Raw genomic sequence first — 12,405 nt, forward strand, 5'->3', positions numbered from 1 at the left:
CTTGTAATACATATATTTTTCAAATAATAGCTTATTTTCAATATAATGTTTGAAGCCAGTTTTATTGAGTGTGGTGTTCTGTAATTTTGTTTTGTAAATATAATACTTTACATTTATAATTAACTAATTTACGAAATTGTTTTTCTTATTTATATCACCAAATAAAATCATACTTTTGTCAAACTGGAAGTCTTCACCTGTTTGTTGCAACCATTGTTCTATAAGATTCCAGAGTTCGACGACTTTGGGGCAAGCATAAAACAAGTGATCCGATGTTTCTGGCTGGAGATGACAGAAATTACAGAGATTTGAATCAACATATTTTATTTTATATAAGAAAGTATTCATTGCTGTAATTCTATGTAGGATTTGATATTGGAACCATAACAGTGTTGGGTCTTTCAAAATCTTAAATGGCAGGCTATAATACTTTGCCCACTCTGAAGGGGGGAAAGCAAATCCTTCAGCAAAGTATTTAATCTGCGAAGTAGGAAGTATATACGTGTTTGTTTTGTTTAACGACACCACTAGAGCACACTGATTTATTAATCATCGGCTATTGGGTGTCAAACATTTGGTAATTTCGACATATAGTCTTAGAGAGGAAACCCGCTACATTTTTTTTCATTAGTAGCAAGATATCTTTTATATACACCATCTCACACACAGGATAGCACATACCACGGCCTTTGATATGCCAGTCGTGGTGCACTCGCTGGAACGAGAAATAGCTCAATGGATCCACCGACGGGGATCGATCCTGGACAGACGGTTCATCAAGCGAGCGCTTTAACACTGGGCTACGCCCCGCTCCTGAATCCTACAGGTGAAAATACAATAATTAAAAAATCAGGTCAGGTCAGGTCAGGTCATAGAGCTTTATGTGCACATTCAGAGCAAGCTGTTGTAGCGCACGCCTATCCTGGGCACAAGAGCCGGCCGTGTCCGGCTCCTCTGTCCAGAACAGGAAAGGCGGAGATGGGAAGGAGGAGGGACCGCCTGCAATGGCAGGTGCAAGGGAACACCAGCAGCCCGACCGTGGTCGGTAATCAAATTAGTAATAAATTCGGCACTTTTATATAGGTACAATGGATGTGTGCTCTACTGGATCCAGCCCTTAATGAGACAGTGATCGGCCTCTGTGGTGTCGTGATAAGACCATCGGGAATAAGGCTGGTAGGTACAGGGTTCGCAGCCCGGTACCGGCTCTCCGCCCAGAGCTAGTCTTAATGACTCAGTGGGTAGGCGTAAGACCGCTACACCCTTTTCCTTCTCATTAACCACTAACAGCTAACCACTAACAACTAACCACTAACCCTCTGTCCTGGACAGACAGCCCAGATAGCTGATGTGTGTGCCAAGGACAGCGTGCTTGAACCTTAATTGGATATAAGCACGAAAATAAGTTGAAATTAAACGAAATGAAACGAAACAATTCAAGACAGTTGTCACCAACACTTTTTTTCTTTTCTTTCAGTAACGGCAGCAATGATTATAACAATAACAACGACGTTGTCTATTCATATTTCGAAGGGGAAAAAACATGATTAGATCGTCTAATGCTTTTTCACAGGAAATTAATCATGCAGGAAAAGTGATTTCCATTGCTTGGTTAGACACTGGAGTGGAAACTCATCAAACTACTTAACTTTCCAAGTATTAGCTTAAAGTAGCTCTTTCGAACATATTAGCTACTTGGGTAGGGGAAAACCCCGATACTAGCGGCAAACTATGGGCAGTTCATCTTCACTGTGGAAAACAAAAACTCTTTATAAATCAATAATCATTTGGGAACGATTCGGAAGGGCCAATTAGTTGGAAAACGTCTTGCTACAGTGAAGGGGGAAAGTAAAGGAAAGGAATGTATGTTTAATGACACCTCAGCACATTTTGAACTACCGCTGTGTTGGGTATTATTTCGACACTTGGTCGACAGTGATAAAAAGAGGAAACCCACGGCCTGTGTACTAGTCGCGAGAAAACAAAAGAAAAGTAAAACAAAAACAAAAACAAAATAAAACGAAAAAACCATCTAAAAGCAAGAAACCAATAATAAAATAAATTGACGCCCCCTCCCCCCCACCCCCCCTCCGAAAAGCAAACTAAAGCTAAGCAAACGAAATCAAGTGAAGACAAGATAAGATAACACAAGACACGACACCACCAGACACCACAAGATAAGACACCACGAGACAAGACAAGACACCACAAGACAAGACACCACAAGACAAGACGCCACAAGACAAGACACCACAAGACAAGACACAAGGCAAGACAAGACAATAAACCACAATACAAGACAAGATACCACAAGACAAGACATCACAAGATAAGACAAGACAAGACAAGACACGGCATGAAATCACAGAACAAGACACCACAACTAAAGACACCGCATGACAAGACAAGACGCCACAAGACAAGACACCACAATGCAAGACACCACAAGACAAGACACCACAATACAAGACACAACAAAACAAGACACCACAAGACAAGACGCCACAAGACAAGACACCACAAGACAAGACAAGACACTACAGGACACGACACCACAAGACAAGACACCACAAGACACTACAAGACAAGACACCACAAGACAAGACACCAAGAGACAAGACACCAAAGGACACTACATGACACGACACCAAAAGACACTACAAGACACGACACCACAAGACAAGACAAGACAAGACAATACACCACAAGACAAGACACCAAAAGACACTACAAGACACGACACCAAAAGACACTACAAGACACGACACCACAAGACAAGACAAGACAATACACCACAAGACAAGACAATACACCACAAGACAAGACACTACAGGACGACAGCACAAGACAAGACACCACAAGACAAGATAAGACAAGACACCACAAGACACCACAAGACAAACCACCAGAAGACAAGACACCACAAGACGAGACACCACAAGAAAAACACACACCACAAGACAAAACACCACAAGACAAGACACTACAAGAAAAGACAAGACACCACAGGACAAGACAAGACACCACAGGACAATACACCATAAGACAAGACAAGACACAACATGACAAGACAAGACACCACAGGACAAGACACCACACGACTCTACAAGACAAGACACCACAAAACAAGACAAGACCACACAAAACAAGACACTACAGGACGAGACACCACAAGACAAGACACCACAAGACAAGATAAGACAAGACAGGACAAGACACCACAAGACACCACAAGACACCACAAGACAAGACACCACAGGACAAGACACCATAAGACAAGACACAACAGGACAAGACAAGACACCACACGACTCTACAAGACAAGACACCACAAAACAAGACAAGACATCACACAAAACAAGACACTACAGGACAATACATCACACAACAAGACAGGACACCACAAGACAAGACAAGACAACACAAGACAAGACACCACAGGACAAGACAAGAAACCACAGGACAAGACAAGACACCACAAGACAAGACAAGACACCACAGAACAAGACACCACAAGACAAGACAAGACACCACAAGACAAGACACCACAACACATCGCAAGACAAAACACTACAAGACACTACATGTCAAGACAGCACAAAACATTACAGGACAGGACAAGACAAGACACCACAAGACAAGACACGACAAGGCACCACAAGACAAGAAACCACAAGACAAGACATCACAAGACAAGACAAGACACCTCAGGACAAGACACCATAAGACAAGACAAGACACAAGAGGACAAGACAAGACACCACAGGACAAGACACCACAAGACTCTACAAGACAAGACACCACAAAACAAGACAAGACATCACACAAAACAAGACACTACAGTACAATACATCACACAACAAGACAGGACACCACAAGACAAGACAAGACACAACAAGACAAGACAACACAAGACAAGACAACACAAGACAAGACAACACAAGACAAGACAAGACACCACAGGACAAGACAGGACACCAGAGGACAAGACAAGACACTACAAGACAAAACAAGACACCACAGAACAAGACACCACAAGACAAGACAAGACACCACAAGACAAGACACCACAACACATCACAAGACAAAACACTACAAGACACTACATGACAAGACAGCACAAAACATTACAGGACAGGACAAGACAAGACACCACAAGACAAGACACGACAATGCACCACAAGACAAGAAACCACAAGATAAGACATTACAAGACAAGACACCACAATACACTACAGGACAAGATAAGACACCACAAGGCAAGGCACCACAAGATAAGACATCACAAGACAAGAAACCACAAGACAAGACAAGACACCACACGACAAGACACCACATGATAAACACCACAAGACAAGACACGACAAGACACCACAAGACAAGACACCACATGATAAACACCACAAGAGAAGACAAGACACCACAAGACAAGACACGACAAGACACCACAAAAAACCCCACCACAAGACAAGACGAGACAAGAGAAGACAAGAGAAGACAAACCAATAAAAATGTGGAATGCTTATGTGCAAATAATAAAATTTCCGTTCCATTCATTACTGCTCCAGACGCAGAAACGGGAGTTTGTTCATTTAAGAATTGACCGCAATTATTTGTTGGTTCATGCAAGTATGAACCGAAAAAACCGACTCCGCGTATACATTTTTTAAATTGCTCTTGTAGCTTTCACGTGTGTTTTCTTCAAAATATCTAAATATGGTTGCCTGAATAATCCGGCTTGTTGCACAAAAGTAGTGCGACTCAGTGGAGGGGGTCGGGGGGTCTGGGGGTTAGTAGGCGTGGCTTAATTTGTTTTTGGTTCATCGAGATATGAACAAAAAAGTAACCATCTCTGGACCAATCAGATTGTCGTAAAGTGTATAGACGCAAAGAAAATTTAATTATTTCTCGACGAACGTAAATAAATACGTCGTCAGACAATCCTCAATAACGTTTATGTCATCCCATTTCATTTCATTTCAACTTATTTTCGTTCTTATATCCAATTAAAGTTCAAGCATGCTGTGCTGGGCACACACCTCAGCTATCTGGGCTGTCTGTCCAGGACAATGGGTTAGTTGTTAGTTGTTAGTGGTTAGTGAGAGAGAAGAGGGTATGGTGGTCTTTCACCCACCCATTGAGCTCTTAAGAACTCGCTCTGAATTGGAGCCGGTACCGGGCTGCGATCCCTGTACCTTCCAGCTTGTAGTCCGCCACAATATACGATGAAGCAGGACGCTTGCAAAAACATCCATGTGATTGAAATATGCACATGGCTAGTGTACCAATTAACAAACATTCCCATTGGAAACGGCGATTTACTCAAAATGGGTTAACTGCGAATCATCGGAGATAATGACGTCATGACTACGTATTTTTTTGCAGTAATTTTAATAACATTTGATCATTATAACTTTAAAAATAGTTTCTAATTCTGTTGGGGTTTTTGTTCTTCTTTTCTTTTTTTTTTCTTTTTTTTCGTCATTGTGTTGTTTAAAAAAAAAAAAAAAAAAAAAAAAAAATTAATTTTCAGTTCTCGGTGTAGGCATTGTGTGGCTTCTTATTGTGTTTATGTTTGATTTTTTTTAATTTTTTTTTTACCGGCCTCGGTGGCGTCGTGTTTAGGCCATCGGTCTACAGGCTGGTAGGTACTGGGTTCGGATCTCAGTCGAGGCATGGGATTTTTAATCCAGATACAGACTCCAAACCCGGAGTGAGTGCTCCGCAAGGCTCAATGGGTAGGTGTAAACCACTTGCACCGACCAATGATCCATAACTGGTTCAACAAATTCCATGGTTTGTGCTATCCTGCCTGTGGGAAGCACAAATAAAAGATCCCTTGCTGCCTGTCGTAAAAGAGTAGCCTATGTGGCGACAGCGGGTTTCCTCTAAAAACAGTGTCAGAATGACCATATGTTTGACGTCCAATAGCCGATGATAAGATAAAAAAAATCAATGTGCTCTAGTGGCGTCGTTAAATAAAACACACTTTACTTTTTGTTTTATGTTTGATTTTGATTTTTTGTTAATGTTTTGGTTTTTATGTTGTTGTTTTTCATTTTATCTTTTATTTTATTTTTTTCCTCGATTTGATTATATCTTGTTTGTTTTTGACTGTTTTATTCTTTTGTTTTTGTTTGCTTATTTATTGCTTATGTGTGTGGTGGGTGTTACACACACACACACACACACGCACACATACACACACACACACACACAGAGAGAGAGAGAGAGAGAGAGAGAGAGAGAGAGAGAGAGAGAGAGAGAGAGAGAGAGAGAGAGAGAGAGAGAGAGCAGTTGCAACTCTCCCCTCCCCCAACCCCCCCCCCCCCTCCATGCCTAGTACGTTTATGTATACATATATATATTTTAAATTTTATTTACGAGAAATATTAGATGTTGGTAGTGCTTTCAGTAACGTGAATGACTGTAACTAGAATTTGTTATTTTAATTTCTCAATAAAGGTAGGATCCCTTGCTGCTAATCGAAAAGAGTAGCTCATGAAGTGGCGACAGCGGGTTTCCTCTCTCATTATCTGTGTGGTCCTTAACCATATGTCTGACGCCATATAACCGTAAATAAAATGTGTTGAGTGCGTCGTTAAATAAAACATTTCCTTGCTATACGCAGGCAGTTTGGGAATATCTGCACACACCAAATACAAAGCGCGTGTGCCGGAATGTACGTAATGACGGCGGAGGGGGGTGGGAGGGGGGAGTCGAACACCCAAGTACCCCCCCGCATCCCCGTGCATACGCGCCGGAATACACACCTGCATACGCGCAAAACATAAACGCATTTTACGTGTGAGGTTAACAGCCAAAACGCATTGACCACGGCGACTCTTAATGTCCTTAACTCGACAGAAATCGCTCGACGCTTTGCGCACTTCCACAACAGCGCGGCGTAACCAATAGTAACGGAATACGAGATAAAAGAAATGACAGGATCGATTTTCTCCGTTTTCTAGGTCTCCAGTTAGTGTAGGTAAAGTGAAGCTACTTTAGCCGCGTGGGTGACCATTGAACGACGGGAATATACCATGGCACGTGTGAGCTGTCTTAGCCTGTAATATGATGTGCCATTTCGAAAAACTGGATCACAGATTTAAAAAAAATTTATTTACAGTTATATGGCGTCAGACATATGGTTAAGGACCACACATATTTTGAGAGGAAACCCGCTGTCGCCACTTCATGGGCTACTCTTTCCGATTAGCAGCAAGGGATCTTTTATTTGCGCTTCCAACAGGAAGGATAGCACAAACCATGACCTTTGTTGAACCAGTTATGGATCACTGGTCGGTGCAAGTGGTTTACACTTACCCATTGAGCCTTGCGGAGCACTCACTCAGGGTTTGGAGTCGGTATCTGGATTAAAAATCCCATGCCTCGACTGGGATCCGAACCCAGTACCTACCAGCCTGTTGACCGATGGCCTAACCACGACGCCACCTAGAGGCCGGTCAAAGATAAATGATGACAAAACAAATATTTAAAAAAAAAAAAGGTAAAATATATACCATGGCACGTGTGGGCCTTAGCCTGAAATATGATGCGCCATTTCGAAAAACTGGGTCACATATTAAAAAAAAAAAAAACCCCACCCCCCCCCAAACCCCCCCCAAAAAAACAAAAAACAAACAACAACAACAACCAGAAAGTATTTTTAAAAGCGCAATCTCAAAGATGAATGAGGACTACAAATATTTTTTTTCCGTCAAATATAAAGATTATATTTTGAATTACATACCGACAAAATTGACATCCATATAATTTAATTTTCTACTTAAACACAACAACAACAACAACAACAACAATACCTTCCAGTATTATTAAGTCTGGTGGATCACCGATGCTGCTCATTCACAGTTAATCTTAATTGTATATTATTGTGTGACCTGGCAGTCTGAATTTGACTTGTATTTTCATCGTGATAATCAAAAGCCGTGGTATGTGCCATCATGTCTGCGGGATGGTGCATATAAAAGTTCCCTTGCTGGTAATGAACAAAAATGTAGCGGGTTTGCTCTCTAAGAATATATGTAAAAATTACCAACTGTTTGACTTCCAGTAGCCGATAATTAATTAATCAATGTGCTCTAGTGGTGTCGTTAAACAAAACAAACTTTAACTTTTCAACCTGACAAACCATGGACTGTTGTTGTTATGAATTCGCGATGAATATTTTCTGTTACGGAATTTATTTATTTATTTCGCCAAAGATTTTCGAGGAAACCACCGTTTGCGACACACAGCGACACTTTATACAATTTTGACATTATTGCGTTAAATAATTAAATTTCCGTTATTACATTCATTACAATATAACGTCATCCCATTGGTACAGCCGTCAAAAATACGTTGTCAAGGAACGTCATATCTTTATTTATTACCCCAGCGGTCACTCATAACAGGGAAAATATTTTGTATTATCATCACGATTTGGCAAACACACAAAATGACGTCATGTAGTTTAAAGAGTTTGCGTTTACGGCTCTCTGTTTTTGGTGTTAAATGTATAACACAATATCATTTTAATGCAATTCCGTATAGATTTTGTAGCAGAATAAAGAGAACTTTTGTTTTTGAAAATTATCTCTGAACGTGATTAAATTACAATTCTCAGAAGATTGCGTAAAGTGGTTTACATCGTTTCTATACAGGTTGGCCTCCGTGCATATGCGTCGAAAATAAAGGGTTTTAGAGAAAAAATAGCTGACATAATAAATAGAATACACAAACTCGGTACCAGTTATTATAAAATTTCTGTCCCTCGTGAAATAATTTTCATTTATCACTCGCTAAAGCTCGTGACTACTGAAATGTTTTTCACTCGGGACATAAATTTGATAATAACTAGTAACTCGTTTGTTGTCCTCTATACAAAGTGGCTATAGCATTTAGTATCTGGCTAATAAAAGTGTTGTTTAATTCGCATTGCTACATCAATAGTCAATGTATATTTTCCGATCAATCAATTATTTTTTCATCTATTTTCATATAGTTGTCACACAGACAGACAGATCGTTTATTAACGTCTCACTTCATTACAACAGAATAAAATTTAGCATATACAGGAAGGAAGGAAATGTTTTATTTAACGATGCACTCAACACATTTTATTTACAGTTATATGGTGTCGGACATATGGTTAAGGATCACACAGATATTAGAGAGGAAACCCGCTGTCGCCACTTCATGGACTACTCTTTTCGATTAGCAGCAAGGGATCTTTTATGCACACCATCCCACAGACATAATAGTACATACCACGGCCTTTGTTATACCAGTTGTGGAGCACTGGCTGGAACGAGAATTACCCCAATGGGTCCACCGACGAGCGCTGTACCACTGAGCTACGCCCCGCCCCCTTTATCATACAAGCAATAAAGATTATAAACTTATAAATTATAAATACATGGTATGATATACAAAATACAGGAAAGAAAGAAAGAAATCTTTTATTCAACGACGCACTCAACACATTTTATTTACGGTTATATGGCGTCAGACATATGGTTAAGGACCACACGGATTTTGAGAGGAAACCCGCTGTCGCCACTACATGGGCTACTCTTTCCGATTAGCAGCAAGGGATCTTTTATTTGCGCTTCCCACAGGCAGGATAGCACAAACCATGGCCTTTGTTGAACCAGTTATGGATCACTGGTCAGTGCAAGTGGTTTACACCTACCCACTGAGCCTTGCGGTGCACTCACTCAGGGTTTGGAGTCGGTATCTGGATTAAAAATCCCATGCCTCGACTGGGATCCGAACCCAGTACGTACCAGCCTGTAGACCGATAGCCTAACCACGACGCCACCGAGGCCGGTACAAAAAGCAGGATGAACAAAAACGTTTATTGTTCCTTAAGGGCTATAATGCAGTTTTCATAAGTGTATATTTCACAGTATATTGCTCAAACAAAAAACCCCCAAACAAACAACCCCAACCCCCCCTCGTCCCCCCCCCACCAACATGTTTAAATAAAAATAAATAATTTAGCATTTTTTTTCTCTCTTATCAAATTTTTTATTAAAGTTATGCGGCTACCAATTTTTACTGAGGGCTACTAGATTTTATTACTTATATGGTCAAGGCCTGATATATATATATATATATATATATATATATATATATATATATATATATATATATATATATATATATAATAAATAACGTACTAGTATTCATTCATGTTACAATAGTGGTGATCTCAAGAGACCAAAAGCAGCGTGTGTGTGAGTGAACGTAGGTTGGAAATATCATGGGTGACAACAGAATCCTCCAATAACCATGATGTATCAAATGTTAGCTCTACAGAGAAATTTATACATCTTCTTTTTTTCTTTCTTTTTTTTTGGTCTTTAACAATTAAGATCCAATGACAAATGCAGCATAGATCGGTAATTGATATAATCAATGATTCGTATTTTAGATTCATTCCTTCCTTCACTTATACATTCCTTCCTTCCTTCCTTCCTTCCTTCCTTCCTTCATTTATACATTCCTTCCTTCCTTCATTTATACATTCCTTCCTTCCTTCCTTCATTTATACATTCCTTCCTTCCTTCCTTCATTTATACATTCCTTCCTTCCTTCCTTCCTTCCTTCATTTATACATTCCTTCCTTCCTTAAATTCCTTCCTTCCTTCTTTTATACATTCCTTCTATCCATTCCTTCCTTCCTTCCTTATTTTATACATTCCTTCCTTCCTTCCTTATTTTATACATTTCCTTCCTTCATTCCTTCCTTCCTTCCTTCATTTATACATTCCTTCCTTCCTTCCTTCCTTCATTTATACATTCCTTCCTTCCTTCCTTTATACAGTCCTTCCTTCATTTATACATTCCTTCCTTCCTTCCTTCATTTATACATTCCTTCCTTCCTTCCTTCCTTCCTTCATTTATACATTCCTTCCTTCCTTCCTTCATTTATACAGTCCTTCCTTCATTTATACATTCCTTCCTTCCTTCCTTCATTTATACATTCCTTCCTTCCTTCCTTCATTTATACATTCCTTCCTTCCTTCATTTATACATTCCTTCCTTCCTTCCTTCATACATTCCTTCCTTCCTTCATTATACATTCCTTCCTTCCTTCCTTCATTTATACATTCCTTCCTTCCTTCCTTCCTTCATTTATACATTCCTTCCATCATTCCTTCCTTCATACATTCCTTCCTTCCTTTATATACATTCCTTCCTTCCTTCATTATACATTCCTTCCTTCCTTCCTTCATTTATACATTCCTTCCTTCCTTCCTTCATTTATACATTCCTTCCATCCTTCCTTCCTTCATTTATACATTCCTTCCTTCCTTCATTTATACATTCCTTCCTTCCTTCATTTATACATTCCTTCCTTCCTTCCTTCATTTATACATTCGTTCCTTCCTTCCTTCATTTATACATTCCTTCCTTCATTCCTTCCTTCATTTATACATTCCTTCCTTCCTTCATTATACATTCCTTCCTTCCTTCCTTTATACATTCCTTCCTTCTTTCCTTCATTTATACATTCCTTCCTTCCTTCCATCCTTCATTTATACATTCCTTCCTTCCTTCCTTCATTTATACATTCCTTCCTTCCTTCATTTATACATTCATTCCTTCCTTCCTTCCTTCATTTATACATTCCTTCCTTCCTTCCTTCCTTCCTTCCTTCATTTATACATTCATCCACCCATCCATCCATCCATATATACATACATACATACATTCATCTTTCTTTCTTTGATCATTTGGTAAATGACGTGATTTTGATAAGCGACGCCATTTCCTCTAGCTGCTGCTGTGTGTATTTTTACGGATCATTTTAGTTATATCGGAAGGAATTGTCTGATTCGTGTTTAGTTTATATTTTTTTTCAGTGTGAAAGAAGGGGACGTGTCTAACATTTATGCTGTCGGGGGAACCGTTTAATTTTCACCAACAGCTGTAGAAGAACGCTTACAAGTAAGTTACAGGCGTGAAGTTTCCTACATTTCTTTGACCACCGACCGAGTCTCATTTCATGATTAGAGAAGAGGTTTTTTTTTTTTTTTTTTTTTAAATCAATGCGTATACATGTCTACTCTGCTATAGCATTTTCCATTAATTTATCGTATACATTTTTTTGTTTTGCATTTGTATCTTTCACGTGTGTTTCCTTCAAAATATCTAAATATGATTGCCTGAATAATCCGGCTTATTGCACAAAAGTAGTAGGCGTGGCTTAATTGTTTTCGGTTCATCGAAGTATGAACGAAAAAAAAAAGTAAGCACCTCTGGACCAATCAGATTGCCGTAAAGTGTATAGACGCAAAGAAAATTTAATTATATCTCGATGAATGTAAAAATTACGTCGACAGGAATGACGTCATTTTACTGTCTTACTGTGCGTTATTGTTTATGGATAAA

At 39.5% G+C, this 12,405-nt stretch overlaps 2 protein-coding genes across 2 annotated transcripts in view; both read left to right on the forward strand.

Annotated features, from left to right (window-relative positions):
- The first annotated feature begins 2,432 nt into the window (after positions 1 to 2,432).
- On the forward strand, positions 2,433 to 3,044 carry LOC121381455 (cyclin-L1-like). Its single transcript, XM_041510804.1, has one exon. The coding sequence runs from the start codon at positions 2,433 to 2,435 to the stop codon at positions 3,042 to 3,044; it is 612 nt and encodes a 203-aa protein (XP_041366738.1).
- Positions 3,045 to 3,062: 18 nt separating this feature from the next.
- The window catches only part of LOC121381541 (integumentary mucin C.1-like), a 40,159-nt gene continuing 30,816 nt past the window's right edge, over positions 3,063 to 12,405 (forward strand). The window contains 1 exon segment of the mRNA XM_041510904.1: positions 3,063 to 3,842. Within this exon segment, the coding sequence (XP_041366838.1) occupies positions 3,063 to 3,842 (780 nt within the window).

The sequence above is a fragment of the Gigantopelta aegis genome, chromosome 1, assembly GCF_016097555.1.
Source record: "Gigantopelta aegis isolate Gae_Host chromosome 1, Gae_host_genome, whole genome shotgun sequence".
In the NCBI taxonomy this organism is placed as follows: domain Eukaryota; kingdom Metazoa; phylum Mollusca; class Gastropoda; order Neomphalida; family Peltospiridae; genus Gigantopelta; species Gigantopelta aegis.

What these genes read in the sequence shown, in the direction of transcription:
- LOC121381455 (XM_041510804.1), top strand. Translation starts at nt 2,433, where the DNA reads ATGCAAGACACCACAAGACAAGACACCACAATACAAGACACAACAAAA.